General features: G+C 37.5%; 1 protein-coding gene across 1 annotated transcript in view; it reads left to right on the top strand.

The window, feature by feature from the left end:
* Window positions 1-797: 797 nt before the first annotated feature.
* The window catches only part of RTKN2 (rhotekin 2), an 89235-nt gene continuing 73479 nt past the window's right edge, over window positions 798-16553 (top strand). Inside the window, exons 1-3 of the mRNA XM_006837455.1 lie at window positions 798-938; window positions 1791-1987; window positions 14024-14082. Of these exons, the coding sequence (XP_006837518.1) occupies window positions 798-938; window positions 1791-1987; window positions 14024-14082 (397 nt within the window). The remainder of the gene's footprint in view (window positions 939-1790; window positions 1988-14023; window positions 14083-16553) is intronic.

The raw sequence follows: 16553 nt of genomic DNA, 5'->3' as shown, positions 1-16553 counted from the left end.
AGTGACTCCTAAAACTGAAAGAAATGTCTCCAGAATGATATTCTACACCTCTGTTCCAGGTTGCCATGGCTTCTGATGTTTTCTGAGCTCAGGTCTTTTCCTCTACTGTTTGGAGATTTTATTTACACTGTTTACCATGACAAGTAGCATCACACCACCTCCTAAAGAGCTTGGGTAGCATGATGGTTATGAGTCAGGCTGCTGACCTCAAGGTCAGCAGTTCTGTGGGAGAAAGATGCGGCTTTCTGCTCCCGTAAAGATTTACAGCCTCAATAACCCTATGCAGAGTCGCTATGAGTCGGAACTGACTCCACGGCACTTAACCACCACCAACCAGCCACCATATATATATATGTGCGTGTGTGTATATATATAAATGTATATATATAGGAGCTCTGGTAGCGTAGTGGTTACGAATCAGGCTGTGGACCTAAGATAAGCAGTTCGAAACTACCAGCTGTTCCGCGGGAGAAAGATGTGGCTTTCTGCTCCTGTAAAGATTTACAGCCTCAGAAACCCTGGACAGGGTCGCTATGAGTCAGAACCGACTCCACAGCATGTAACTACTATATCTATATATATATATGAGTTGGAGCCAATACAACAGCACTTAACACCAGCAACCGTAATATATTTCCATTGATGTCTAGTCAGTTTTGACTCACAGAGACAGAGTAGAATTGCTCCATACAGTTTCCAAGATTGTAAGCCTCTATAGCAACAGAGTATCACATGTTTCTTCCATGATGCAGCTGATGAGTTCTAGCCACTGACCACCAAGACTGCAACCTTTAGTTATGGGTAAAGGATCGCTGCTGGTGCAGTGGGAAAGTGCTCAGCTGCTGACCAGAAGTTTGGCGGATAGAGGCCATCCAGCATCTGTGCAGAAGAAAGACCTGGAGATCTGCTCCAGTAACAATTACAGCTTAGAAGGCCATGTGGGGCAGCTCTACTCTGTCACATGGCAACCCAATGGCACCCAATAGCAACAATGCTGTTGTTACTATTGTTAAGTGCTGTCGAGTGGGTTACAACTCATAGTAACCCTGGATTGTGGGAGCAGAAATGTTCCAATTCATAGTGACCCTGTATTTGAGGGAGCAGAAACCTTCATCTTTGTCTTGTGGAGCCGCTGATGAGTGCGAACTGCCAACCTTGTGGTCCGCAGTCTTGTGCTTATCCTCCAGACCACCATGCTCCCTAATAACAATTGTTTTTAAGTCCCATCAGGTTGATTCTGACTCATAACAAACCCAGTATAGGGTTTCTGAGGAGCCACCAAACCAGTGCACCTTGAGCTGGTCCTAGAGTACCACACCAATAATGACAGTAGTTCTGGTAAAAATATGTAGCATTTCTCACCTTGGTTTCTGCTTTGTTTATCTAGTAGATTATAAAGTTTTCCTAGTAAAGTAAGAAATAAAAGGTTTTGTGAAAAACCTTTTTCAATAGGTACATTTTTAATACTATCACGTATGAAAATGTCATTGCTTTTCAATATGATATAAAATTATAGTGGTATCTAGTGGTGAAGCTATAGGATAAGCACTGGATTGTTAACTATAAAGCCCACAGTTCAAACCCACCTGTGACTCGGTGGGAAAAAGATGAGGCTATCTGTGCCCATAAAGATTTATAATCTTGAAAATCCTGTATAGGATCGTTACAAGTCAGAATTGGTTCGATGATAATAGATTTGGTGAAGGGGGGCAAAAGCGGGGGGAGAGAAAATGTTATAAATTTGGATTTAACTATATTTTAAATATTAATTTGTTTGTCTCTTTGTCTAGGACTGCAGCATTCAAGAAAAAATTGACTTAGAAATTCGAATGCGAGAAGGAATATGGAAACTCCTTTCTTTGAGCACTCAAAAAGACCAGATTTTGAATGCAGTTAAGAATCTCATGGTTTGCAATGCTCGAATAATGGCTTACACATCACAGCTACGGAAATTAGAAGAGCAGATGGCAAATCCAACTGGAAAATGGTTAGTAGCTTAGTTTACCTGTGGATTTTAATGGACAGAAATGGTTCAGTTAGAACCACAGTATAATTGCCCCTTGAGCACAAATGTCCAGTCACTGAAGTGGCATCAGAGGCCATACCCATTCTTTAGACAATAGAGCTCAAAGTAAATCTTTTTCACTGGGGAATTTTGTTGTGGTCAGTATTCCAGATTGTAAAACGAAGGTGATTAAGAAGCAAAGAATGAGAAAACATTTGAAGAAGAAAGAACCAAGAGTGATCACTGAATATAAAGAAATGTGGATTTCTAAAAATAGGTTGTTTAGAGATAGCTCTGGCACTAGTGAATTATTATTCATCAGGTATTTTCTTAATTCTCTAATATGACTGTTTCTGAAGTTGTTATCGCAGTTGATTTATTTTGGATTTGAAAGATGTGGGAAATGCTAGAATTCTTAACTGAAAAGATGTCTGATTTTCAGTTTGTTGATTGTCTTTGATAGATGAAAATAGCACCCTCACCCACCCAGTCTCACACACTCATCGTTCATCTAACTTATTTTTTCCTTTAATCATTGAATTATTTCTTATATTTAAAAATCTTGGGTATTCTGTGTTCTCTTTCCTTTATAGCCCCGTGGTGTATGTACAGATATAAACTGATCAGGTATAACTGGGGATTATAGCACCTGGCCTCTGTATTACAGAATAATGATTTGAAGATTATGATAGTTTTCTGAATCTTTAGAGCCATTTTATTAGGCATTCAAATGTTATCAGATATCTCCTCCTATTTGTAGGATGCTTTGTAAGTATCAACAGTTTGTAAATATCCAAATTTAAAGACCCAGATTTGTCAATGATGAGAATGTATGTGTCTTAGTTTCCTAGGACTACAGTAACAAAGTACCTTAAATATTGGTGTCACTACAGAACAGAAATGTGTTTTCTTACAATTCTGGAGCGTTGAAGCCTGAATTCATTGCATCCACAGGACAGTCCTCTCTCTCTGTCAGCTATAGGGCAAGAACCTTCTTTGTTTTGGTAGCCACAGATATTTCTTTCTTTTTTTTTTAGGTTTTTATTGTGGGTTGAGTGAAAGTTTACAGGGCAGGTCATCAGTTTTATATTCAACAAATCATACACCTTGTTTCATTATAATGATTATAATCCCCTCCATGTACCATCAGTTAACAGTATTTCTCTCTAGCCACTTTAGCTTTTAACAAAAAAAACCCACTCAGGCATATATAATAATTTACATCTCCAAAGGGTACATTCTGCAAGTCTGCCTCCTGGCCACCAGCTCTTAGTCCCTCTCTTCCCATGAATCTAGAGTCCTCAGCTGCTCCCCCTCTCCATGCCCCCATCTCTGCCTCCATCTCTGGCATCCCTGCTTCTCTGGATAAGGTGCCGCATTCTGCTTGTGCGCTTCTCCTTTGATGGTCCTAGGGTCCTCTGTTTCTGGACTGTAAGATTAACCACTCCCCTGTTTTTGTTAACAAAACTGCTACCTTTACAGTTGTGACAGTTGCAATTAGTCATGATAATGATTATTCACTATGGACTCATACGAATCTTATCGCCATCTCTTTTCACCAGACCTGTCTAGGCAAGATGAAATCTATTCAGTGGGGACTCTTTCTTTCCCCCCATACTCTTAAACTAAACTCCCTCTTGAAACCTTATAAGCCAGTCACTTCATCGCTCCTCGTTTTAGGTAGCCAATGTCTAAGTTGCCCATCTCTATCTACCCTGTGTACAGAGGGGATAGCATTGATACTTGATGTGAAGACTCCTTCCTTCTCTGTTGGTATTTAGCGTTACTACTTCTCTGAGTATAGGTCAGGTTCATCATACTGTAGCAATTTACCCTTGTTTCTTTTATCAAAAAAAAATTTTTTTTTTTAATCTTCCTCTAGTCGAGTTCTGATTATCAAGCCATTGAGGGTAGATCAAATGGGCACTATCTGCAAGTTTGGGTGTTCTTTTGCATCTCCCCTCACTTCATATCAACTGGATGCTTCACTATCAGTTCTTGACCTCTGTGGTTATATCCACGTCCATGGGCTCAAGCGTCCTCAGGTCTCACCACACTTTGGATCAACCAGCCCTTCCTCGTCTCTTTCTCATCTCCAGGTCACCGGGAGTCAATGGACTGTGGTTGAACTCAGCGCATTTCTTCATTGCTACCTTTCCCCCTCTTCCACTCAACAGTAGACCAATGTGGTCGCCAGCAAGCTTACATGCTTGTTTGTGTGTTCCCTTTGAGTTTCAGTCTTAGAGGGGAGTTTGTCCTGAAGGAACTTGATTGCTAGCCTTGATGTCTTCCTGGCGAACAGCTTGCTTATTCTTGTAGTAGCCAGTCATACTGACATTTTTGTTTGGAGTTTTTCCTGATGATCTTTCTTTGAAGATGTATCTTCTGTCATTGTAGCTGTTCCAGGCTGACCTGCTTGTCTTTTCTAGTGGGAATGTCCCACCTCATAAGGTTCTGGATGGGACTCAGGATTCCATGCAATGTCCAATACTCTGCAAAGGCTCCGCAAGAGGACTGTTTCACTGGGCAAGCTCTAGAACCCCTTTTAGGTATTCCAATCAGTTATAGGCTGAAGATGGACTTACAAATTTTCTGCAATCATGTTTCCCAGCATTCCTTTCTATCCCACTCAAGTGTCTATTTTACAATAGTAGGCAGGGGAACCAATATTCATATGACAGTCTAGCATTTTAGTATTAGTTCCCCTCTTTAAGCTATGCCTAGATCCCTGTATCCTAGAGCCTTATTGTTCCAGCACTGAGCATGCGTCACTATGTACCTCTGTCCCACTTAGGACATGCAAACCTGTCTCAGTGTTCCCCTATGTATCTTGTTCTTTTGTCTCCTCCCCCATCTTGTATCGCCCTCTCCAACACCCGAACTAAACCCCACACCACTACCCCACTGTTGTGTTTACCTTATATTCCATTAACTCTTCCCTCCAATTAAGACAGTCTATTTTATCCAGTAATCTACTTGACCTTCCCACCACTTTGATCTCTGTTCCTCTGTGTTTACCATTTTTCACTTTGTAATTGTTTTGGTCATAGACTGACCTCCCAGATCCTCTGTTCTTAACATTTTATTCTGTTTTTGACTCTTCCATTTGTCGATTGAGTTCAGGGTGATGCTGCCATGTATGTCATTCTCTGGTTGTTGTCTCTTCTTGTTGGTTCTCAGTCCACAACTTCCTTGAGGATGTTTTCCATCCCAGGGTTGGAAAAAATCCCTTAGATTCTGTTTATCCTGGAATGTTTTGATTACAGCATCATATTTGACTGACAGCTTAGCTGGGTAGAGGATTCTTGTGTGGCAGTTTTTTTTCTTTCAGAGATTTATATATGTCTCCCCATTGCCTTCTTGCCTGCATGGTTTTTGTTTAGAGATCTGCACTTAATCTGATTTGCCTGCTTTTTTGTATGTTACACTTCTTTTTTCACTAGCTGTTTTCAGGATTCTATTCTTATCTTTGATTTTGGAGAGCATGGTGATTATATGTCTTGGTGATTGTCTTTTAGGGTCTATCCTTCCCGGGGTTCATTGAGCTTCTTGAATGCTTATCTTTTCACTTTTCAGGATGTTAGGTAAGTTTTCTTCAAGAAGCTCTTCAACTATCTCCTCTGTGGGCTTGTGTGATTCTTCTTGTTCCAGAATGCCATTAATTCTTAAGTTATTCCTCTTCATGTTGCCCAATATAAATCTTAGACCTTCTTCAGATTTTTTTATCCTTTTTTGTGTTTGCTCTTATATCTTAGTAGTGTTAAGAGATTTATCTTCTAACTCACTAGTTTGGCTTCTGTCTCTTCAATTCTACACCTTTGCCATTTCAGTGTATTGTCCATTTCTGATATTCTCTTAGTAATCGTTTGGACCTCTTTCTTTAGGTTTTGAATTGTTTCCAATGCTGTATCTATCTTATTTGATTGTTCCTTTAGTACTTTCCTGACTTCTTTATTTTTCTCAACTCCATTGTATAGTGTTTTGAAACATTTTATAATCATTTTTATGAATTCCTTCTAAGGCATTTCTAAAGCCTGCACATCTTCTAGTATGGAGTGTAGGTCTACTTCCAGCTCATTTGCCTCAGTCACTTTATCTTGTTTCTGGCCATGTGCCGATATGGTCATCTATTTCTGTTTTTTGGGCATATTCAGGAGTTATCTGTGGCCTTAATACTTAGATGGGTATGTATTTTGATATTTTTTATGCTTTCTGCTTTCCTCTAGGTAGATGTGATCAGGAGATGGGCTTCCCTTTTCACTCTTCTTCCTTTATCTCTGCGGTTCTGTCAGGTGTCCCTGGCTGCTCTGATCGTGCCCTTGCTTGGTCTTGCCCAAGATGGCAGCTCTGGGAGCAGCTGAGAGTCTTGAATTAGAAAACAATGGATTTCTTGTTTCTGATACAAGTTCCCCTAGCTATAAGCCTTCTAAACTTCTAAATATTCCTTTATATGTGGTTCAGACATCTGGTACCATCCCCTGAGTCTGCTTGGTCTGGTATTTTGTGTTGTTGCTGACAGAGCTCTTCACTGCATTTCCACCCTCTCCTCCATCTTGTTTGTTTTTTCCAGATATTTCTTAAAGTTCCTTGGTTTATAGACAAATCCTCACATGCTGTTTTCTCCTATGTGTAAGAATGTTTTGTTTCACTTCTTTGATGAATCATCATTATATAGGATTAAGATTAAGACTCCATTCACTCTAATATGACTTCATTAATGTAACTGATAACATCTGCAAGACACACAAACATTTTTTTTAATTCTCCAAACAAGGTCATTTACAGAGATTAGAACTTCAGTGTATTTTTATTGCAGGGGGAAACAATTAAGTACATAGTAATTAATATGTGTATTTAGTCAAATATTTTGCCTTTAGAGATTCAGCATAATTTTGATCATCTCTAAGGTAGTTCAGAGGAGCTCTGGTAGTGTAGTGGTTACGAATCGGGCTGCTAATCTCAGGGTCAGCAGTTCAAAACTACCAGCTGTTCTGCGGGAGAAAGATGAGGCTTTCTGCTCCCATAAAGATTTACAGCCTCAGAGACCCTGTACAGGGTCACTATGAGTCATAACCCACTCCACGGCACATAACAACAACAACAACAAGGTAATTCAAAATCACCAGCTGCTTCTCTGAAACCCTACACAGACAGGATTGCCATGAGTCTAAACTGACTCTACGGCACTTAACAACAGCAGGATAGAAAAGGAGTTTTGGTGTGGCATTGTAGGATCAGCACTTGATTGCTAACCACAAGGTGGGCAGTTCAAACTCACCAGCTGCTCCTTGGAAACCCTAGACAGGGTTGCTGAGAGTTGGAACTGACTCAGTAATACTTAACAACAACAACAGCAAGGTAGAAAAATGCTGTTTTTACTTTGCTACTAGATTTATCTGAATCTGCTGTTATGGCACTTTAGGGTCAGTACTTAACTGCTAACTTCAAAGCCATCAGTTCAAACCCACCAGCTGCTCTCAGTAACCCTATACAGGGTCACTGTGAATTAGAACTGACTCGACAGCATGGAACAACAACATTAGTAAGTGGGTTAAATAAGTAGCACTTTAATGAGAACACTAGTCTGCCTTCTTGAAATTTAGAAAACAGCTTACCTGGCCAACCAACCGGAAGCAATCAATGTATGTACATGTCTCTTCCAAATAGAGATGGTTCAGTGCAATGTGACTTGATATCAATAACATGCAAATAAAATTGTGCTGAAGATTATTCAGAAATGCTTGTAGAAGTGCATCCCCAGGGAACTGTCAGTAATTCAAGCTGAAATCTGGATAGAATGTGAACTGAAGTGTAATATTGCTAATGTTAGATGGATCTTGGCTGAAAGCATATAATATCAGAAAGATGTTTATTTGTATGCTGTGTTTAAAAAAAATATTTTGTTGTGAATTGCGTGAAGGTATATGCTGTTTTAAGGACTCTGGTCTGCATAAGTCCCATGCTAAATACTATGTAACATTTTTGCAATGCTGTGTATATATGTTACAAGAATAATACACTCAGTAGTTGTGAGGTAGATAGATATAGCCCTGTTTTGCAGATTAGGGTGAGAGGACAAAAGGTTAACTGCAACTCACTAGCTAATAATTAGTTATTAATATATAAGCTCCAAATCAAGACTTCAGAGTTTAAATCTATTGTCCTCATCAAAATGACCATATTCTTCTCATTTCACTTGTTTCAGAATTCACTAAGCATTCAGTGCTTTAGAATGTACTAGCTTTTGCACCAGGCATTGGTGATACAGCAGTGAACAAAATTAGGAAAACCCACTGTGCTCATGGGACTTAACATTTTATTATTTTTTTGAGTTTATATTTCAGCAGTAATATTCCATTCCACTCCTCATTCATCTCCTCTTGTCTTAACCTGGCTTTGTAAAACTAATATTAATCAAGATCATTTATAGGACCTGATTATACACATCAGTCAACATAATGATGTGAAGTAATAGTGCCAAAATAACTGTACAACTTTTACTGATTACTACACTAAATCGTTATTTGTCCTCTATTTTCCTAGTTTATTGCTTATGTACTATAACTTTAAAGAAGAACAAAAAGAAAGCATAGGCTGGGAGTGAAAATTAATAGTTCCTCAATAAAACATTAAATACTTAGTGACATTTCTATTTCTATATTATGAAGCTTTAGATAGTGTAGTGTTTGTTCAAAAGAATTTAGTAGGGTCAGCATTTAAAGTAGAAAGCTCATTTGCCCAATTTAAGGTATTTATGATGCTCTTAATTTTGTGCCACATGGATGGTTTAGAATTTCATGTTAAGCTTTTTAAGTGTTTTAGTTTTCATTTATTTGCCTAAAAGGTGAAAAATTTTATAGCCTGCTCCAAGTAATAGGATATTTTAAAATATTTTAGTACTTATAAACTGCAAAATATTTTAATCGTTGTGATATTTCTCATTATAGCTTATAAATTTTGGGAAAGAAATGCTGTTTTAAATTCCTTTACAGAGAAAGTTTGTTATTGTTGTTAAGTGTCTTGGCAATGTTACATTTACTCAACTGATTTTTAAATAGCTCTTGAGCAACAAAGTGGCTAATTGGCACCCTCTTTTGGTCATTTTATTTACCTACAGGCAGAATAATGAAACAAAAGTTCAACATTTGTCATTATATGCTTAGCCCTGTCTTCTAAATTTAGCTTTACTGGTTTTACCCAGATAACTGTATAAACAGGGTTCATAGAATGAAATACAGTATGATTTAGCTTACTTTTGTTTGGGTCATCTTGTGGTTATTTGCTTTTTCCACAGACTGACTTTCTAATTATAGCATTCTGAACTGGCATTAACATCTCAGATTTTCCAACAAGCATTCTTTAACTGTAGCAAACTATTAGCTACAGTAGCACATTATTAAACAGATAATGTTTAACAATTTTAGTGTCAGTTTGGACTGATTAGAAAAACATCACTAAAATTAGCAGTTTTGAGAGATAATTGAATTGAAAATAAGCCTCAGAAAATTGAAGCCAAATTCTGTTCATTTACTCAGCTTTTTTAAAGGCAGCCTTAATTCTTCTGTACAAGATATGGTAAATTTGATTCATGTTTTGTTTTGATGATATTTGCATATAATAATAAATTTGCTGGCTGACCCTAGAAATGCCTTTTTCATGTAAGTTTTCATTGCAGATAAGAAAGCTGTATTCTGTCATGTGGTTGAGTAGTTGGAAGGGAAAACAGTTATTGGTGCGGGGTGGTAAATATTCAGTAAGTTAGTTTGTGGTAGTTCATAGTTTCACTTGTATGCCAAGTCTGCACATATAATTCAGTTTGATAGTACTCTGGTGATATTGTGGGTTAGGCATTGGGCTGCTAACCAACAAGGTCAGTGGTTCAAAATCATCAGCCATTCTGTGAGAAAAACTCTGAGCTGTCAGCTCCTGTAAAGATTTGTAGTCTAAGAGATGTCAGATAGGGTCTTTATGAGTTGAGATCCACTTGCTGGCCATGGATTTGGCTTTTTTGGTTTAATGGATCTATGAGTCAAAAGTGACTCAACGGCTCTTAAAACAGCAAGTTTAACATGCTATAAATGGAGAAAAGATTGAAGTTGTCAAAGACTGTATTTTGCTTGGATCCACCATCAGCACTCAGGGAAGCAGCCGTCAAGAAATCAAATGAGGTATTGCATTAGGCAAATCTGCTGCACAAGAACTCTTTAAAGTGTTGAAGAGCAAAGATGTCAGCTTGAGGACTAAGGTGTGCCTGACCCAAGCCATGATATTTTTAGTAATCTCATGAAAGTTTTGAAAGCTGGATGGTGAATAAGGAAGACTGTAGAAGAATTGAGGCATTTGAGTAATGGTGTTAGAGAAGAATATTAAAAATACCATGTGCTGCCAGAAGATCAAACCAATCTGTTCTAGAAGAAGTGCAACCAGAGTGCTCCTTGGAAGCCAGGATGGCAAGACTTAGTCTCTCATACTTTGGATATGAATATATTATCAGGAGGGCCTAGTCCCTGGAGAAGGACATTACACTAGGTAAAGTGGAAGGTCAGCGTAAAAGAGTAAGACCCCCAACGAGATGGATTAGCGCAGTATCAGCAGCAATGGGCTCAAGCGTAACAATTGTGAGGATGACGCAAGACAGGACAGTGTTTCATTCATACAACAGGGATCTACTCGATGGCAACTAACAACAACAGTGACCTGTTCTGTAAGATTCAAGTTACTCACTCTGTTGACGTTTTTAAGTGCCATTGAATCCATTCTGAGTTATAGTGATGCTATATAGGGCTTCCAAGGAGAGGCTGATGAGTTTGAACTACCAATTTTGTGGTTAGCAGTCCAGTGTTGATTGTACAGTGCCACCCCAGGACTCCACTCACTGTTACTGTTGTTGTTAAGTATCGTCAAGTCGGTTCTGACTTAGCCTTAGCCTTTTTTCACTAAAATATGGATTATAAAAATTTATGTTTTATGATATTGTACATTATTAATACAAAAGTCATGTTTTGAAATGATATGCCAACGATATAAACACAAATGTATTTTTATGTTTTATTTCTTGTACCAATTTGAAGAAATTAAGATTTGTGTTTGATTTCAAGTGGCCTTTCAGTATATTATTTTCACCAAAATATAAGATAGATGATTCAGTTTAAAATTTTTCACTCTGACAAGCTAAGCAAGCGAGTGTTGTTGTGTGCTGCCAAGTTAGTTCCTAATCCTATAGACTTTGTGTAGGGTTTCTGAGGAGCAGCTGGTGGTGGTTAACAATCCAGTGCTTAGCCTATGGAGCCCCCCCAGGGTTCCACACAAGGTCATGTAGAACATAGAAAATATTGAACTTGACTCTTTTTAAATTTATGATTTATTAGGACAGTATTCTGAAATAATCAGTTAATTCATTTTTCACATAAATGTCTTTTCTTTTTTAAGTTACATACCAGTTGTGATCATAAAGTAATTAGATAGGATTGTGCGAATATAGCTTTAAATCTATTGTACTTAGTCACACCTAATATGTGGAGTCCTGGTGTGGTTCTGTGGGCTAATGCATCAGACTGCAAAGTCATTTGAACTTCAAGGTCGGTGGTTCAAGTCCACCAGCTGCTCCTTGGAAACCCTATACAGGGTCGTTATGGGTCGGAATCAACTTGACAGCACTTGTCAACAACAACAACAATATGTGGTTTTTACAAATACTATATAAACATCCCTGATAAATTTACCAACTTAAGTACTTCAATAAATCATTTAACTTGCTTGAAATGCACTTCACACAAAATACTTACATTCTTGCTTAATACAGAAAAGGAGTGAAAAAAAAAGGGGGGGTAACATTATCTTCGAATTTAAACAGGTGCTAGTCATTTTCAGAAAGGATCTCTGGTAGCATTGTGGTTACGAATCGGGCTGTGATCCACAAGGTCAGCAGTTCAAAACTACCAACGGTTCTGTAGGAGAAAGATGAGGCGTTCTGCTCCCATAAAGATTTACAGCCTCGGAAAACCCTGTGCAGGGTCGCTATGAGTCGGAACTGACTCCACAGCACACAGCCACCAGTCTTTTTCAGAAGGCTGCCAACATGCAGCATGGAAGCCTGAAATGAGCGAGATGACTTCTCACACCCATCCTCCTACGTGCTCTTTTTCCAAAAGCCTTCTTAGAAATCAAATGGTATTAAAATGAAGTTTCCATTTTAGTAGACGTCTGGCGTACCTAATTTAACTGGTTGAATATAAAACTGATGATGTAAAAACAACAATTAAATGAATTGACAGTTATAGAAACCCTTCCCCTACCAAAGAAAAAGGTGTAAAAATTCCTTTTAAAAAGATTGCTTCAGAAATAGAAGGTGGTAACATAATCCACAAAGACACAATGGTCTATATCCTTCTACAGTTAGTAGCATCTGGAATATTAAAAGTTTGTGAGTGATCATCTAAGGTGCATCTATTGGTCCCTTCCTGTGTGGAGGAAAGAAGAGTGATGTAAACTGAAGACACTTGGAATCAATTAGTCCAGTGAGCTGATAGAATACATAAACATCATCTGAGTCCAGGAGAACTAGATGATACCCGACTGCTAACTGTTCTGAAAGGGATCACATTAGAAGGTCTTAAATAAAGTGGGAGAAAATGTAGAACAAAACCCAAAATTACCCAAAAGAACAGACTTACTGGTCTGAGAGAGACTGAAGAAATTTGAGACTGCGGCCCGTGATCACCCTACAGGTCTGGAATTGAACTCTCATCCTCATTCAGTGTTCACACAAACAGTAGATAGTTACATAGGAGAACAATAACACTAGTGAGACACACACACCATAGAATCATCAGCCATTCAAGATAAAAAAAAAAAAAAAAGACAGCTTTGATCTTAAGACAGAGTTCAGAAGGGTGGGGAAGGAGGGTGGAATGGAAAGGACTCACAGGGAAAGGAGGTGGGATTACTGATGTTACATGGAAAGGATTGCAATCATTGAAACAAAGTGCGTGATTTGGTGAATATAAAACTAACGGTCTTTTCTGTGAACCTTCGCTCAATTCACAATAAAAAGTGAAAATAGAATGCTAGTCTGTAATTGCAGGTTATTAGGAAGTTATTTATCAGGGAGTTATTTAAGGATAAGATTATGTTCGCCTACTGGGAAATACAGTTTTTAAGAGGTTTTCTTAATTGTGATAAAACATATATAACCATTTGTAAGTGTGTGTAATTAAGTAGCATTAACCATACTCACAATGGGCAACCATCGCACTGTTTTCAAAATGGAGTCCTCACTCTAAATATCCCTCCAGGAATCACTAACAGTCTCTCCCTACCCCCATGTACCACGGTAGCTTTTCATCTTCCTTTTGTATGGGAGATACCAATTTATTTATTCATAGTAATTATGTACTCTGAAATCAGATATGGAAGTGTCTTATATCAATTTCCTTGGAAAATTTTTTTCTTTTGTCATGTAATATTTTCCTCTTGTGCCAGTTTTCTTTACAGAGCCACTCCATTTCTTTTCCATCTTAGTTACTTATCATTTAGTATTTACTTGTTAAGTGCTGTTGAGTAGTCCCGACTTATAGCAACCCTGTATAGAGTTTATGAGGAGCTGCCTCTGACCTTAGGGTTCACGGTTCAGGCCACTATAATCTGGTAAATTGAAAATGTAATTCATGAAATAGTGACCGAAGGTAATATATTTCTTGGAACATAGACAGATACTGTACTTCTTACTTATGTAAGTACATAATCACAAAGAACTTCCATTATTGAGTAAGCCAGTATGCAGTCATCAGGGAATATAAAGTTTACATGAAAAATAAAGAGAATGATTTTGTGTATTTCTTTTAAATCCAGGTAGCATTAATGAAACATTTTAGAGTTTGAGTTAAATCATTTATATTAACTGAAAGTCATTATTATGTATAGGTATGTGTTTTAAAATTTATTCATTTGTGGAAGACTACTAAAACAATTGTTTTTTAAAAAAGATCTTTTTAAAATAAAGGTTCTTTCTTTTGACAGTGATGTGAATTTTGACAGTCGAGAACGAATAGCCTGTAAAGGAAAGATTGCCATATCAGGTATGCTCTAGATGGATTCTTTTTATATTGCTTACTGAAGTCGATAAAATTCTTCAAGTTATTTTTTTAGTGACTTGCTTCCTTTCAGTTTTATTTTGCATGCCCCTGTTTTAATATTTGCCCTAAAACCTTGTTTTAATCTTTATGCCCTACATTTGTGTAGAATTCTGCAGGTTCAGAAAGCTTTCTTTCTTCGTATCACACAGTTTTAGCCTTAGTATCGCCTTGTAAAACGAGTAGGGCAGTTCTCATTTTCTGTACCCAGAAGACACGCAGTTACTTGCTGTAACTGCCTGAGTTGGACAGCAAACCTAAGTCTGTTTTTTTTTTTAAGTTTTTTTTGTGAACTGAGGGATAGTTTACGTGAGAGAACATTAGATTTACATCATTGTTTCGTTGCAGTGATTCCAGTCTGCTCTGTGTATCAGCACTCAACAGTATTTGCTTCCAGTCCCTCTTTTGTTTTGTTTCTTGAGGGGGGCTGTACATAAAAACATTAAAAAATATATAATAATTTAAACAACCAAAAAGCACCTTCTGCAAGCCTGCCTCCTGGCCACCAGCACCCAGTCCCTCTCTTTCCATGAGTCCAGAATCCTCAGCTGCTCATCTCTCCATGTCTTCATCTCTGCCTCCATCTCTGGTGTCTCTGCCTCTCTGAATAGGGTCCTGCATTCCACTAGTGCTCTTCTCCGTTGATGGTCCTAGGTTCCTCTCAAACCTAAGTCTTTTAACTCTCCAATTCTTTTCTTCTCTGAAGCTTCAATTAAAAAAAATATTTTTGTCTAGGCTAGAAGTTCATGAGAGTTGGAATCATGTTTTTTTGTTGTTGTTGTTCATCACTGTATACCCAGAAGCTAACATATTAGTGCTTGGCACATAGTAATTACTCTGTGAATATTTATTGGCTGGATGGCTGCTGTTTACTGAAGACAGGATAAAGACCAAGCTTGTTTTCTTCCAGAGTTCTCCCTTCTGACTCATCTTTTTTTTAGGCTTATATTCCACTATGCATAAGCTGCCTGCTTTGGCCAGACATATCTCTCCTTGTCCTGTGAACATACTTCATGATTCTGATATCCAATTTGCTCTTGAAATAACTATATCTTATTCAAGATCTACTTGCTCATCCATAAAGCCTTTCCTGTTATTCCAGCTAGGAATGTTTCCTTTCTCTGACTTCCTGTGCAGTTACACTCTTTACCACTAGATGGCACTTATGCTGTGTAGTCTCTGTCTCTAAAGTGTTAAAGGAAGCTAAAGATAAAGTGGTTTAGATATGTCACAGATTGAAGTGAACACATGGCTTGCTTGTGTGTATGATTGTTAGATAATTCACCTTCTATAAACTTAGTGTATATTTCATTAGTGTATATTTGGAAACATTAGCATCTGCCTTCATGAGTCCTATTCAATTGGCTTATTCTCTGGGAGCTGGCTGCTATATTTCAGGCCTTCTCATGCAAGGAACTAATAGAAATACTTTATGAAGAAACAAAAATTCTCGTTGAGGAAGAATAGATTTGAATCTTATATAGGATATACTTGTCCTGAATCAGACGAATTGTCCACAGATAAGCAGAAAAATAACTGAAGTATATAAAAATCTGGTACTTGTTTCATAGTTAATTTATATGCATGTTTTTAAACATATATATGCATGTTTTATACTTCCTTATGTCCTTTTGATGCCTAACATAGTATATGTTAGGTGTTCACTATGTTCAGTAGATTTTAACATGAGTAAATATTATAAGTCTTTAAAAAGAATATCCAAAAATGCTTCCTTCATGTCTCACTTCTGGTATACTGTAGAATAAACAAATGTGATGTTCATTTGATACCGAAGACTGAAATGGCATAATAGAGTTAGTGTCTGTTGTCATAATAAATAGCTTATTGAATAGCGAGTCATAATTTTGGGATTAACTACGTATTGAAACAGGTGCTTAGGTCTGGTTTTCGGAAGTAAAATTTTATTTTACCACGTTTGAAGTAAAATAAAAAATATTTTCATGCTCAACCTATAAAAACTGAACTTTTTTCTACATGTCCTCCTTATTCCGAAAGATAACTTCAAATTAAGCTAAGGATCTAAAAGTCTAAGAAAATGCGATACATGTATAATTTTTTTTCCTCTCTGTCTAACCTTAATTACATCTTGTCTATATATTGGTAAAACACATGTATAATTCACCTTTATGAACAACTTTTTTTTTTTTTTTTGTATTGAGATGGAAATGTGGCTTGTTTTGGTCAAAATGAATATTTGTAACCATTTTATAATTTTTATGGGATTATACTGATAGCCAAGAGATACCCAAGGTTTTCATTTCCAGCTTTGCCACTCAGTGCCAGTTACAAATAAAGGTAGAAAGTGATTGTTAAGGTATGAAGCCTGATGGTTTCTGCTGAACACTAGTGTTACAGTAGTGTATCAGCTTATTCACTAATTACCAGTTCTATGACTA

This window comes from Chrysochloris asiatica, unplaced genomic scaffold, assembly GCF_000296735.1.
Source record: "Chrysochloris asiatica unplaced genomic scaffold, ChrAsi1.0 scaffold00020, whole genome shotgun sequence".
Classification (NCBI taxonomy): domain Eukaryota; kingdom Metazoa; phylum Chordata; class Mammalia; order Afrosoricida; family Chrysochloridae; genus Chrysochloris; species Chrysochloris asiatica.
Note: the sequence above shows the minus strand (reverse complement) of the source record. Positions and strands in the feature narration are given on the sequence as shown.